The sequence below is a fragment of the Caloenas nicobarica genome, chromosome 26, assembly GCF_036013445.1.
Source record: "Caloenas nicobarica isolate bCalNic1 chromosome 26, bCalNic1.hap1, whole genome shotgun sequence".
NCBI lineage: Eukaryota > Metazoa > Chordata > Aves > Columbiformes > Columbidae > Caloenas > Caloenas nicobarica.
The window spans coordinates 4,947,899-4,962,907 of record NC_088270.1 but is presented as its reverse complement, the minus strand read 5'-3'; the positions used below and the strand labels follow the sequence as shown (position 1 = coordinate 4,962,907).

The following is a 15,009-nucleotide window of genomic DNA, read 5'->3' as shown; positions in this document are numbered from 1 at the left end:
CTATACCCTTGAGTCCCTTTGACACCTAATGTTCAAATATCAAAGCGTTGACACATGGCCAGAGTACAAGAATTTCAAGGAACCCATGAACTACACGTCTTGGTAGAAATGCAGAAATAGCAGCAAAAGAACTGGTGTCTGTTTTTCCCCAGCTTTCCAAACACTTAGAGCAGATATACTTGACAGATAACTGATAGAACGAGAACTCCTAATGGACACGGCCCCAAATTCAATGCTTCGGTAGAGAAATACCTGCTTCTTCACAGCAGATAACTAATAGTAGCCACCCAGAAAGCAGAAAGTTTGGAAATCAAAGATGTAGCTTACGGCAGCTGATCTGTGACACAAACATTTAAGGAAAAAACCAGCATGCGAATTTTGTTCTGAGTTGAGACAAAAATCTGTTTTCTGAGACCTCATTTTAAATGTGTCATTTACCTTTGCAGGGTCTCTCTAGTGCAAGAGCAGCAGAGATTCTGGCTCGGGATGGTCCCAACGCGCTCACTCCTCCCAAAGCCACACCTGAAATCATTAAGTTCCTCAAGCAGATGGTGGGAGGGTTTTCCATCCTCTTATGGATCGGAGCTGTCTGCTCCTGGATTTCATTTGGCATTCAGTTTGCCCAGGGAGCTGAATCACCCTTTGACAATGTAAGTATTTGAATAACCACAAGGTATTTGACCCTTTGACAATCTAAGTAATTTAAATACTACTTCACAGTTATTCAGTAACTACAAGGAAGCCTTTTATTCTTTCAAAACTTTCCCTCTACTACGGAACATTTCTGATAAAGGTTCAAATAGCTGACATACTGCTTCTGTCTAAGAGTGCCTGTCCAAAGGTTTTATAACCACTGCCCATAATCATAATCCTTGAGTACTTATAAGAGCAATACTGAAGTCCACAAAGGACTCTGGAGTCTTTGACTCAGATTCCCTTATGAGTCACACTCTGCTACGAATACAGTTTGTTTGGGTTTGTATCAGGTTTAGTTTAGAAAAAACTTTTAGAGAGATGGGAAACTTGTCTTAAAAGCCCTTTTCATACTCAAAAAGCCTTACGTGATTATTAGCAGGGCAAAACTTTAAAGTTCTTTTCTTAAGCTGTCTTTTAACCTGACCAATGTCTCATTCTAAGAGTCTCCTAAAACAAAATAGAACTATGATTTATTATAGCAGAGGAATTGCTGAACACTTGTCTTAAATTAACTGGATTATGTCTTCTACTGATTAGCTCTACCTTGGTGTAGTCCTGGCACTGGTGGTCATCCTCACTGGTATCTTCGCTTACTATCAAGAAGCTAAAAGCACAAACATCATGGCCAGCTTCAGTAAAATGATTCCACAGGTGAGAACAACCAATGCATTTCATTTGAGATGAAAGGTCATTCTAATAACGAACCTCAAAATGACAAAAGCACAATAAGCCCAGCTTGATTTTTACTTCTTGGTAGGAGGTTTAGAGGATGGCACAACGCTAATCTTTGTCGCACGTCTGTCTTGCAGCAAGCTCTTGTCATCAGAGATGCAGAGAAGAAGGAACTGCCAGCAGACAAGCTGGTGGTTGGAGACATCGTGGAAATAAAGGGTGGAGACAGGATCCCAGCAGATATTCGCCTCATCTCTGCTCAGGGTTGTAAGGTAAACAGTACTTTGTAGAGCATGGGAAAAGAGGAGGAACATGGTTTGGAGACTTTTATTACATATAAAGAATTTCTTCACACCCAATATGATTTATTAGAGCTTTAATTAGACATAATCTAATTAAATCATAGAGTGCAGAATCTATACTGTGATGCTCAGGCTCATCTAGGACTAACATCTCCACTCCCTGGACATCAAAAGAAGCAATTACATCCATACCATCTTCTAGCAAAGCTCTGCCAGGGCAGAGGCAGAAATACCAATACAGTATCAATAGTCTCCACAGACCTGGAGGCAGATCTTCAAGCCACGTTTTCTTTTTTCGCTGAAAATCCCACTGACAGACACACAACATTGACTGAACTGAATTCTCACAGAAGGAGATTCTCTCAATGACAAGGGCAAATCTCTCAGAGAAAAGGCACTGAGAGATTATGGCCCTGTCACTGCTTATTAAAAGTGCTGCCACCTTGCTTTCTAGGCTAGACATAACTGCACGTTACTAACTTTAACACGGGCATGTCTCCATTTCATTAAAGGTGGACAATTCTTCACTCACAGGGGAATCAGAACCACAGTCTCGATCCTGTGACTTCACCCATGAGAACCCCTTGGAGACCAAGAACATTGCGTTCTACTCCACCACCTGCGTGGAAGGTGCGTACAGAGAAGGACTGTCTGCTGTGAGACTGCGCAGTGCCCAGGACAACGCCACATTCCTACTGCAATGCAATCAAAAAAGACTCTAATTAATGAAAATAGCTTGTGTCTTTCTCTTCACCGATCCAAGGTTTCTAAGGGGAAGACTGTAATTCTGGGGTGAAGTCTCAGTCACATTAAAGCTGGGAAGGGTTTTTGTCAATCAGTACAGGGTACAGAAGACAGGATCAGTCTCTCCTGGAGCTGACAGTCTTTTATTTCTTCGCAGGCACTGCTACTGGCATTGTAATCAACACCGGGGACCGCACCATCATCGGGCGGATTGCCTCTCTCGCATCGAGAGTGGGAAATGAGAAAACACCCATTGCTATTGAGATAGAACATTTTGTCTACCTGGTGGCAGGAGTGGCCGTTTCCATTGGTGTTCTCTTCTTCATTATATCTATTTCGCTGCGATACAAGATTCTGGACTCCATCATCTTTCTCATTGGCATCATTGTGGCAAATGTGCCAGAGGGACTGCTAGCCACAGTAACGGTAAGTCTATGCTTGAGTTCACTGGTTGCCACTGTAGTTCCTCAGTCATTACCACGACTCATCACTCGTAAGTTCATTACAGCACAACACTAATTAGCAAAGAACAGACTATCTGTTAAATGACTTGGACGAGTTTGGTTTGAAATAGGGTGGTTTTTTCCATTAAACTGAAAGGACAAACATTTCATTTGGAAATTCTGGCATAACTGAGCCAATAATCTTAAAAGCTTCAGCACAACCCAATTTGAAACAAGGTTCTTCAAGTATCGTTCTCCCTCAATTGCTAACCAGTAGAATATGCTGTGACTCATTTCCCCACAACCTGTCCCTGTTTGGAAATGAGGATATTGTACTCTAAAAGTCACATGAAAATTTCACTTACTAACAAGTAGAAAGCATCACTAAAATCCCTGGCTGAGAAACAGCACACCTGCTAAGCACTCTTGGCCCTAAAGTTACACCAAGAACAACCAGCAGCACTGCAAAAATGAACAGACTCATTTCAGGATTCATTAAGTTGGTGATTAGGAGCTTCCCCTGCCATTGTAGATCCTTCCATCTGAAACAGCCTCTGAACTGATATGACATTCTTATTTCTATCAGCAAGCAAGCAGCTTCCTCTCAGCAGCACATGTACTTTTTTCTAGTCACAGCCAAACCTTAATAATGCTATTAAAAAAAAAAAACACGCACCGCAGTCAACCAAAAAATAAATTTTTTAAAATGTTCTCTTGCTAAAAGAAAAATGATGACAAAAAGCATAGCAGAAGTATGTAACCTCATCGCATCATTCTGTAACTGAACCTCACTGACCACGAGCTGAACTTCTTTACTTCTGCCAGGTGAGCCTGTCTCTGACAGCCAAGCGGATGGCGAAGAAGAACTGTTTGGTCAAGAACTTGGAAGCTGTAGAAACACTCGGTTCTACCTCCATCATCTGCTCCGACAAGACAGGGACTCTCACACAAAACAGGATGACTGTTGCTCATCTCTGGTTTGATAATCAGATCTACTCTGCTGACACCAGTGAAGATCAAACAAGTAAATACGGCAATTGGGGAGGGGGAATCAAACCTGTGGTGTTTCACACCTACTGTCTGTCAAACTGATCTCAATGGGAATCTTTTGACAGCTAAAATAGACATGTTTTCCTTCCACGTAGAAGTGTAGTGTGCACCAGGAAAGTCCCTTCTTAGCTATGCAGAGATGTGAAAAAAAGAATTCATATTTGAACTTTACTCACATAAATTAAGTTTGGAGTAAGTTCTAATTCAGACCCTTTTGCCAACAGTAAACGGAGTAGCTGCGTTCAGCTCTGTGGCCTCCAGCGTAAGAAGGACATGGACCTGTTGGAGTTCAGAGAAGGGCAATGAAGATGCTTAGAGGGCTGGAGCAGCTCTCCTGTGAGGACAGGCTGAGAGAGCTGGGGGTGTTCAGCCTGGAGAAGGCTCCGGGGAGATCTTATTCCAGCCCTCCAGTACCAAATGTGGACCTACAAGGAAGCTGGAGAGGGACTTTTTACAAGGGCGTGTAGTGACAGGACAATGGGTAACAGCTTCAAACCGACAGAGGATAGGTTTAGATTAGATATAAGGAAGAAATTCTTCCCCATGAGGGTGGTGAGGCACTGGCAAATTGTTTCTCTGTAACAGAACCTGTCAAAAGGGCAATCTTCTTCTGCAAATAAGTCAATCCTGTTGTTTCGAACTTAAGCTTCTAATTCCATCATATAATACACTAAGGGATGCAATATTTATTTTGCTTCCTCTCAGCCCAGCCTTTCGATCAAAGTTCTCCATCATGGACAGCGTTATCAAAAATTGTAACTCTCTGCAACCGGGCAGAATTTGCGCCAGGACAGGAGAATCTCCCAATAATGAAGGTACTGCCTGCTTCATATCAGCTTATTTCTCTTCCTCTGAAAGAATGATACATATAACTTGTTCCGTTTGACTTTAGTAATCTCCTTCATTTTATCGTGGCAATCTTCTGAGTTACTATTTATGGCAGCATTACTGCTATACAATCGCAAAAGGTTTAATATGGGGTAATAAAACCACAAAGCCAAGAGCAACTGTCCCCATAAGGAAAACAACAATTCAGGTAGCAAGAATTTCTACACTAGTAATTTAATCTAGCAAGACAGAAAAAGGTAAACATGCCTTAGTTAATGTCTTTACACATGACTGCTGAAGGTACTGAATTCTGGTGACCAGACGACCAGGACAAATCCCTGATTTCTACTGTTTACTCCATCAATTTTTTCCTCAAAGCCACTTGATTTTGTGCCTCAATTAGTTCATCCGTACATGCCTGCTGCTCCCCTAGAAACACATTAAAGCTTCCACACAAACCTGGAACAGATCACAAATCTTGTGCTTTTGCAGAATCCAAGTTCTAATTTCAGTTATTTGCTGTAGCTTAGTTCTAGCAGCAAGTGCACAACAGACCTCTCAGATTTTTACTGTAATAATTTTCCAGGATGACCTGGATGTAGCAGCGTAGATTCATTGCTGCTTAAGCATATGACATGTTACAGAAACATGCAAGCTCTCCTGATGGAGAGCAAAAGTGTATGTGCTATTAACTCTTTCTTCTTTGTGCACACAGAGAGTTGTGGTAGGTGACGCCTCTGAAACAGCCCTGCTGAAATTTGCAGAAGTCATTTTGGGTGATGTCATGAATATTAGGGCGCGGAACAAGAAAGTGGCTGAAATTCCTTTCAACTCCACCAACAAATTCCAGGTGTGTTTCATTTGTAGAAATTATGCCAGACTGTTTCCAACTTAAACCGTTCCTATCACTGGGCGTAAAGCAACTATTTGTGACCTCAGAGTCTTAATGTGGTAATTCAGTAACAGAGGAAATCTAATCTATAATAAATGCCATTCATTCCATTTGATGGAATGCATGTTATCCTCATGGAAAAAAAGAAACATTACTCCCATATAAAGTGATGAAAACTAGAAACAAATGAGGATCACGTATGCTCTTTCAAACCATTTCCTATCTGTGGCACACAGCTTTCCATTCACGAGACTGAGGATACCAACGACAAACGCTTTCTGCTGGTGATGAAAGGTGCTCCAGAGAGGATTTTAGAGAGGTGTAGCACCATCATGATCAATGGCAAGGAAGAACCACTGGACAGTGAAAAGGCAGAAGCTTTCCAGACAGCGTACATGGAGCTGGGAGGCATGGGAGAGAGAGTGCTGGGTGAGTCCAACTAGAGGGATTAACCAGAGAACTATGGTGTAAAGTGGGGTTTTAAATCTTGGTGCAATCCAGTGTGTCTGGACTTCATTCCTCCTGCAGCGGAGGAAGAAAGGAAGCGTACAGCCTCCTAGGCAGGGTGTTAAAACCGCACTGATGTGCTGTACGCTCTTTGCAGCAGGGCTGCCCTTGTATTCTGTACTGATGTTGACCTGCCACACTGCGCAGCCAAAAAAACCCTTAAGTAACCCAGAAAGGAAATCACTCCTCCCTGCTGGCAGTATTTGCCATGTGGAAACACTGACTCTCTATGAACTTCCATGTGAAGGTTACCATGGCAGGTTAAAAAAATTCTCCATGAAAAGTTAATGGTTAAATGCGCTGGAGTTCTATGAACCAGAGCAAAGCCCGATGCCAGACAGCAAGCTCTCCTATGTCTCCCACTATTGCCTGTACGCTACATCAACTTCAGTTTCTTTTCAGGTTTCTGTCATTTATACCTGCCTGAGAATGAGTTTCCAGACACCTACCCATTTGACACAGATTCCATGAACTTCCCAACCTCCAACCTGTGCTTTGTCGGGCTCTTATCTATGATTGACCCACCTCGTTCCACAGTGCCAGATGCTGTCTCAAAATGTCGCAGTGCTGGGATCAAGGTAGGAATTTTACAATGAAACATAGAGTGATTCTACAGAAAGACTTGCGATAACGTAACTTTTAAGATCTTTTAAGTATCGTTCTAGCAACCTCTACCAAGAAGCTAGACATTTGTTAATACCATCTTAGGATTGTAACTTTAAGAAACTACTTGAGAGGCATTCTGTATTCTGAAGACAGATCAGGCACCTGGCAGCTTTTCAAGAGAAAAATGAGTCTTATTTGTCCAGATACCTCAGTCACAAGTATCCATTTTAAGATACAATATTCTAACGAACTCTCACCTTTGAGTATATCTAATATAAATTCTTACATAAAGCCTTCTTTATTCTGCATTATTCTAACTTTGCTGCCTGTGACAAGTTCTTTCTTTACAGCCCTGATAAAATAGCACCAATAACAAAAGGTAGAGACCTCATGTCAATATAGAGCTAATTAAGTAATAGTCATAATCTGTCAGAGCTATGTACACATGGCGGCTTTCCAAGTTCAGACCGCTTCCTGGTCGACAACAATAGACATTTCACCTTATCTCACTCCAGCCACTGCCTACACATTTGCCACTCACGCTGAGTGCTTGTCCCTTCCTCAGGTTATCATGGTCACTGGCGATCACCCCATCACGGCCAAGGCCATTGCCAAGAGCGTCGGCATCATTTCAGCCACCAGCGAGACCGTGGAAGATATCGCCAAGCGCCTCAACATTCCCGTGGAGCAAGTCAATAGACGGTACGAGCGAACAGGGGATACCTATGTGTTAATGTGCTGAAAGCTCAGCCTTCTCCCTCTGCAATGCTTTTATAGCCCATCTCTACACCACGGCTGCTTTTTGCTTCTCTGTTCCTTGATACATTCTCAGCCACTGTGTCCATCCAACACAAAGAGCTACGTGTCTAGGTCAGTGCCTCTCATCTTCACCGGCCCTTGAAAAAGGTTAGCAGATTATACTTTGCAGACCATGTTGGACTTTGCTGTCACTCCCCATTTGACAAAAGACACACATACGAAAAGCAGCATTCAGAATCATATGACCTAAGGACCATCAGTCCAAATTCCTCTTTCAGCCATTAAATGTGAAAACCAGTAACATCCTAAGAGAAAGAGAAAAGCTCTTTACAGAGAAATGTCTTCCTCCTCTAGTGTCCCACGCTTCCACTCAGAGTCCTCTTTAAAATGCATTTTCTGCTGTTATGGCTGCTCAGAAGGAAGCGCCAATTACTCCCCTCTGTACTTGAGTAACTCTAATTCACTCTGAATTTCTACAGTGGCTTTCATTCAACACCTGCTGATTACCGACTAATGCTTCTGAAATTAACTCTATTTGCTGCTTTCCTTACTACCAAGCCACACACATTCTACGAGCGCACTATTTTTATCTGAGCCTTTTGATTTGAAAATTTAGCCAGCTTTCCGATGGCTCTTCCAGGGAAGCGACAGCAGCAGTAGTTAATGGGATGGAGCTGAAGGACATGAGCTCGCAGCAGCTGGATGAAATCTTGTGTAACCACTCGGAGATCGTCTTTGCTCGGACATCGCCCCAACAGAAACTGATTATAGTCGAAGGCTGCCAAAGGCAGGTGAGTAAGAGGTATAAAAGGTTATATATAGGTATGGCTATAGGTGGAAGCCAACTTCCAGTGCTCTCTGAGCTCTGTTTATACTCTTTTCACTGTGCAAGAACATTATCTACCACAAACGCTGTCTGGACCGAATCCAGGCTGCTCAGGTTCCTGTTACAGACTCTGAACTCCTACTGACAAAAGCAGCTTTTCCTGAGTTAGACTGGCTTGGAGCTGTACCAAGGGTCTGGCTTTTGCATATAATTCTGCTGCTGTGCTGCACATGAGGTCTTGTGGACTGAGACTGGACACGGTTCGGGAAGGAGCCTTCCCTCAGGTGTTCTTTAAACCCAGATAAGAGCAAAATGTTACCACGTCTCATCTTATCTCTTGCGGCCATTTAGACCTGTGTCCTTCCCACCCACAGGAACGTTTAGAAACAAAATAAGGTATGAATCCCGCGAAATGTCTTAGCGTGATTTATGTAGGACCGAGCCTTATCTACGTTACTTTCAAAGCCTGTAAAACAACCCCCAGAAAGCAGAATTTCAAGAGTTTGTCCCATCCACAGGCAATATTATGTAAAGGGGCACGGAGTGCAGCCAGCGAAGCGGGCAGAAGGGAAAGAAATGACATGTATAGAGCTCTGAAAAATTGTCATCAAAAGATCCCCTCAGATATGACATCTACCAAGTAAATGCTGCAAATTGAATGCCACATTACTGCTGTTCCTAAACTTTGCAGAGAAGGAGAAGTGGCACAAGACATTATTTTCTTTTCGTAATTATACCAGAGCTAAGCTTCCAGTCAGCATTATCAGCACTTTGGGTTTAAGCCTGAACTGCTTTCAGGAGAGTTAAAAAAAAAAAAAAAAAAAAAAAAGGATAAAAATCTTTCAATTGCATTTCTTATTTTATTTTTGAATGGCCTTTGGCAGACAGGGTAAATGTGCTCTGCATTGCTTAGACACCCACACTCCTGGGAGATTTGGCTCTTTAAAGGATGAAAAGGAACATCCTCCCCCCTCAAGCCAGTCAGTCTACATGCTATGTTTAGTACTTGGAGCTTAAGCACCCTTCTGTACATGGCATTATTTATAGGTAGTGACACTGAGCTAAATCCCCACAGAGACAGGACATTCAGTATTTGTATTAATCAGTTCGTCGGGCTTTTTCACCACTCGGAACACTTGGTATTGATATCAAGCCATGAACTTCTGCATCAGCTACAACAGGACCTTTCGCTGCGGTAGATGGTTTAATTGGAAGATTACAAAGCAGCTGAGTTGAATAATTAGAGTTTTCCATCTTTTGGATTGCTAGCACAATTCTAGCATAGACTGGCAATGACTAGAAGTTGTTGGGACAGGATGAGAATGGTTTAACTGAACACTTACATAATTTATAATTAAGATGAAAGCTGACTCATTCTGTAAGCACTTCACAAAAAAAAAAAAAGACAAGGACAGAACATGTTTTGTCAATTGAATCTCTCACAGATGCCAGAGATGAGCCTGGGTCTGCTCAGACTGTGACAGACCATATTTTTTATATATATATATATATATATTTTTATATATATATATATATATATATAGACAGATGTCTAAATTTTTAAGCTCCCTTATTATTCCACAGAAAGAAATTATCAGATTAATTGCATTTTAAGTGCACCTAATTTAGATGTCTACTCTTTAGGATGTAGCAAATCACATCCCTGAATTTCCCACTTCTCTTTACTAGGAAGGGAGTCTAGATGAGAAACTCAGACACAGACATCTATCACAGAGACGTCTGAGGTTGCTGAATTAATCCTACCCAGTGTCTTTGTGAATCACTGGCTATGTTCTATGTGGATACAAAGAGGATTCAGAACTTCATATCAGCATCTTTGCTCTAGAGATATAAGGACAGGGAGTGTGCCGAGAGCAAACTGGCCTTAGGGGATGGCAGCACCATCTCGTCAAACACCCCACATCGAGATCCTTTTCTGTGTTCCAGGGAGCAGTTGTTGCCGTGACTGGAGATGGAGTGAATGACTCCCCTGCTCTTAAAAAAGCAGATATTGGAATTGCTATGGGTATTGCTGGTTCTGACGCAGCTAAAAACGCAGCTGATATGGTACTGCTGGATGATAACTTTGCTTCTATTGTCACAGGAGTGGAGGAAGGTAAAAATAACATTGCTATCCACTTTCTTAGCTGAAAGCTGCTGACAGCCACACAGCACTGGCGGGTCCTGATTCTTCCCTTCTGCACTCACCTCCCCTTTCTTCTTTCTGGACTTAGAAATGTGGTTTTAATATTTGGGAAGACCGGGACTTAATTCAGCTTATAAACACTAAGGAAATAATCCCCCTCTCAGCATCGCTCTGCTATCGCTGCTTGTTCAAGCTCCAGACAAAAGCACTTCCCACCTTGCTCCTATGCAGTTCTGAGCCTCACAAAGACACACATTGTTTTCCCTACATTTTCACTCTGCTACTTGCTCACACGTCAGCTTCATTCCACTGTTTTCCATAAAGAGCTTGTGGTTTCCATTGAAATTACAGCGTATTGTGGAATGGGAATTTTTCTTCAGTCGTTCTCACTGAAAGGGATTTATTAGCTTCACTTGAATTTTCACAAGGCTCTAAGGGAAGGTAGGTTAGTAGTTTAAAAAACCAAACGAACAAACAAACAAAACACATAAGGAAATTTATAAGGAAAGCAGACATAAGCAGTACATGTTTTCACTTCATTTAGTTAAAAACAGAACTTTTTTCTGGAAAACACTGTTGACAATAATCTTTTTACAGAAGTGTTTTCTTCTCCTCCAGGTCGCCTGATCTTTGACAACCTAAAGAAAACAATTGCCTACACCCTGACTAAGAATATTGCTGAGCTCTGTCCCTTTCTCATCTACATTATTGCCAGCATTCCACTGCCCATTGGCACTATCACCATCCTATTCATTGACCTGGGCACAGACATTGTAAGTTGGTCTCTTAAGTTATTTTCTGCCGTAATATCACGACAAACAAGAGGGTTACTTTTTGTCAAAAGAATGCTGCACGGATCCTTTTTTCATTCGCTATCTGTATCCTGAAAAGGCAGGGGATGCCAACAGAACCCCCTGAGAACTGGTTTGTTTCTGTTGTAGATCCCTTCTGTTGCATTAGCCTACGAGAAAGCTGAAAGTGATATTATGAACAGGAGACCACGTAACAAGAGAAAAGACAGACTGGTGAACGAGCAGCTCGCTGTATACTCCTATCTGCACATCGGTAGGTTGGCCTGTTCTCTGAAACACGTTCTTCTATCAGCAAACCAAGACACAGTCAAGTTGATCCATTTTTTCAGAAAAGCGGGAGCTGAAACTCAACTCCATCCCCTGCCTTCCTAAGCAAACTTATTAACTCCCTTCTGTTGCTCATTATTCAACAATACAACAGGTTTTTATGTACAGAGGTCAAGAACCTTAGAGCTCTAGCTCTAAAACTGCCTTTAGACTCATGGCAAGTTTCATACCATAGGAGACAGACTAACACCGATACCCAGCACATTCCACGGTGCTCCTAAATTTTGTTTCTTCCTCATTTCTACCCCTTTGATTTTGCAGGTATCATGCAGTCAGTGGGAGCCTTTGTGACCTACTTCACCGTGTATGCTGAACAAGGTTTCCTCCCTTCCACACTCCTTGGCGTGCGAATCAAATGGGAAGACAGTAACATTAATGACTTTGAGGATTCGTATGGACAAGAATGGGTAAAGAAGCACTGAAACATCCCTGCACTGTCTCTAACCCAACAGTTGCTTAAAAATTCCCTACTCTCCTCCAAAATAAAGGAGTAGGAAAAAAGACTGAGATCTAAATGCAACAATAATTCATTTTCATCTAATGGTCCCCAGGATAGACACTTAAGAATTCCTGCCACCCAGCTCTTTCATTCAGACTCAATTCTTCCATTCATTCTTCTGCAATTTCCCTCCTGATTCAAAGCCTCTGGAGATGCGTCGTCTTCTTTGGACTCAATCTCTCAGCCCTGCTTCTCAACAGCGCTCCTGTAAAGTACTTTGCAGACTCTCCCTGCCCCTTTCACTCTTCACTCCCCCTCACTCATTCTGCCCAAATCGTAAGACACAGAAGCCATTAATAAATCAATATAAACACCTCTTTACACCAAGCTTGTGCTTCGGCCTCATGACTCATCCACAGTAACTAGTGAACTAGAACAACTGGCCAAAATCCAATCATTATGTATCTAAATCTGGAATAACTCTGCATTTACACCTTAGTTACTGAAATCCTACTATCAAGGTTTGTAATCACCTGCACAAGATAGGAGTGTCTGATATAATGCTATTTGACTTTCCCTTCACTTTGCAGACTAAATACCAGAGGCTGTACCTACAGTGGACTGGCTATACTGCCTTTTTTGTCAGCATCACAATTCAGCAAGTTGCTGATTTGATCATCAGGAAAACTCGAAGAAATTCCATTTTCCAGCAGGGCCTTTTCAGGTAAGTTTTGCAGATTCTTTACCTGCCACGTGAGAGGATAAGTCAGCCTACTGCTAATTTTAGAAGGTTAGCTCAGTGATTTAGCCCACTCACATTCAGTCTGAACAAATACTAAATCTGGCTTCGAGCAATCGCAAATCTCAAACAAATGGTTAAAACTGCCTGTTGGGACGGAGGCCACGCATCAAAGCTGGCATTTAGTCAGAGTGTTTCTGATAGGAAAGCAAACTGCTTTCTTTATCTGCAGATCCAGAGCCTACACCTATTTATATATCCTCCTTACGTTTACATTTGAGCCACAATGCGCACATTCACAGCAACTACAAGACGTGAATAATGCACGCTGCATTTCTAGCTTTACATCACATTTGTTTTAATCTAGGTAGGTCAGGAATGATACCGGGAAAGACACGGGCGTATGCAATGCCAGACAGCGCTACGGAGTCTGCAGTGTGCGTCGTCTGAGGCACATCATAACCCTTCCTCTTTGCTTTTCTTGTAGGAACAAAGTCATCTGGGTGGGTATATTTTCCCAGATAGGAATTGCTCTGATTCTCACCTATGGTCTTGGACATGTTACAGCCCTGAACTTCACACCACTGAGGTGAGGTTTGATGCTCACGTACTGCCCTTGTCCTCCACATATAAACAGACAGATTTACCATTCTGCCAGCAGCAGGCAAATGGGAGCAGGATGTCCATGCAGCACAAGTCAAGGATAAATACTTAAGAATATTCATGATGAAGAACAGGGTGGAAATGCAGCGTTTTTTCTACTAGATTTACTACCAAGGATTCAGAAATCTACTTGTGTAGAATAAACATTTTAATATTTTTTTTTCTAGGATCCCAAATATTCTGGTGAGATCAGATAGCATTTTGCTTAATTTTAGGCAAATAACTTTTCTTTTATATATATCACTGTCAGAACTGTTCCATTTTCCTGCCCTGTTCGGAGGCTGTAATGCCACCAGGCAATGTTTCCTTCTGAACAGTTACTGGAATAAATTAATGCAGCCACTACTTAAGACTGGGAGGCTTACATGGACATCATCTTGAGTGCTTAAATAAGGAAATAACAAGACAAAAAGGCCAGATTCTCTTTCAGTGACATCAGACGGCATAGACAGAGACCCGCTGAGCGGTAGATGCTTCTGAACGAGAACCTTTTCTCTCACTCCCAGGTTTCAGTACTGGTTTGTGGCCGTACCGTTTGCTGTCTTGATATGGGTCTACGATGAAGTCCGCAAGCTGTTTATCAGGAGATACCCAGGAAGTGAGTAGATTTTTCTACATTTAGTATTGTAACATAAGGTGTCCTTTTCCTGCCTTTACGCTCATACATCTATCTTAGCTGCTGCTGACAGGTAGACAGCTTAAAAATGGACCATTTGTTCTCAATAATAACTTTTCCTTTCTGAAGCAAAAATAACTGATTTTTTTTTCCTCTCCTCCCTTCTACTGCAGGCTGGTGGGACAAGAACATGTATTACTGAAACAGTCCTTATCACTGGTCTCCTTCCTCCTCGTGAAGAGCTTCTTCCCCACCTGACACAACCTCTGCTGCCTTCGTGTCCTGTCTGTGCAATATCAAGCTTGGGTTCGCCCCAGGAAGGGGTGATGAGACTTCATGAATTTCATGAAGAAATAAGGACTTTAGAGGTTGATAAATTACCTCCCACTGTACTGTAAAGCTGACACTTGTCTCGAAATTGAAATGCTACCTATTTTTGTAACAAGCACAATCTTCCCTCATTCAAAGACAAACTTGGAGACCACTCTGAGACGAAAACATGCATAGAGGAAAAACAGAAAAGACAGAAAATTCATATGACTTAAGGCATGAATTTGCACTAAAGGTGGTGTTTGCTGATTTTCTTTTTTGGTGGAACTGAATTCCAAGTGAGTGCATACATAGATCTATATTACCTCACCAAGGGTAAAAATGCTGTATAGGAATAATTTGATAATAAAACTTTTTCCAGAAAACAGTTATCCATCTTATTTTCTTAAAAAGACTGAGAGAAACTGAAGGAACAGGAAAGGAGTGGAAAGAAGCACACACCTGCTTTTTTGTCCCCATTAACAGACTAACGTACTTCAAATACCTGCTCAATTTTGATAAATACACAATCACAAATAATATAATACACAAATTCAATACTCACTTTCCAAAGGCCAAAATCTCCATGGCAAAATAGACCTTAGTACACATTAGGTATGCACAGTTAAAGTT

General features: G+C 41.9%; 1 protein-coding gene across 1 annotated transcript in view; it reads left to right on the top strand.

The window, feature by feature from the left end:
- The window catches only part of ATP12A (ATPase H+/K+ transporting non-gastric alpha2 subunit), a 41,815-nt gene extending 27,215 nt beyond the window's left edge, over nt 1-14,600 (top strand). The window contains exons 4-23 of the mRNA XM_065651889.1: nt 447-650; nt 1,234-1,347; nt 1,506-1,640; nt 2,183-2,300; nt 2,572-2,840; nt 3,683-3,881; nt 4,613-4,722; nt 5,451-5,585; nt 5,864-6,056; nt 6,537-6,712; nt 7,306-7,442; nt 8,140-8,290; nt 10,273-10,441; nt 11,090-11,244; nt 11,413-11,536; nt 11,872-12,017; nt 12,640-12,773; nt 13,276-13,377; nt 13,958-14,049; nt 14,241-14,600. Of these exons, the coding sequence (XP_065507961.1) occupies nt 447-650; nt 1,234-1,347; nt 1,506-1,640; nt 2,183-2,300; nt 2,572-2,840; nt 3,683-3,881; nt 4,613-4,722; nt 5,451-5,585; nt 5,864-6,056; nt 6,537-6,712; nt 7,306-7,442; nt 8,140-8,290; nt 10,273-10,441; nt 11,090-11,244; nt 11,413-11,536; nt 11,872-12,017; nt 12,640-12,773; nt 13,276-13,377; nt 13,958-14,049; nt 14,241-14,269 (2,892 nt within the window). The 3' untranslated portion in view covers nt 14,270-14,600. The remainder of the gene's footprint in view (nt 1-446; nt 651-1,233; nt 1,348-1,505; nt 1,641-2,182; nt 2,301-2,571; nt 2,841-3,682; nt 3,882-4,612; nt 4,723-5,450; nt 5,586-5,863; nt 6,057-6,536; nt 6,713-7,305; nt 7,443-8,139; nt 8,291-10,272; nt 10,442-11,089; nt 11,245-11,412; nt 11,537-11,871; nt 12,018-12,639; nt 12,774-13,275; nt 13,378-13,957; nt 14,050-14,240) is intronic.
- The last annotated feature ends 409 nt before the right edge of the window (nt 14,601-15,009 follow it).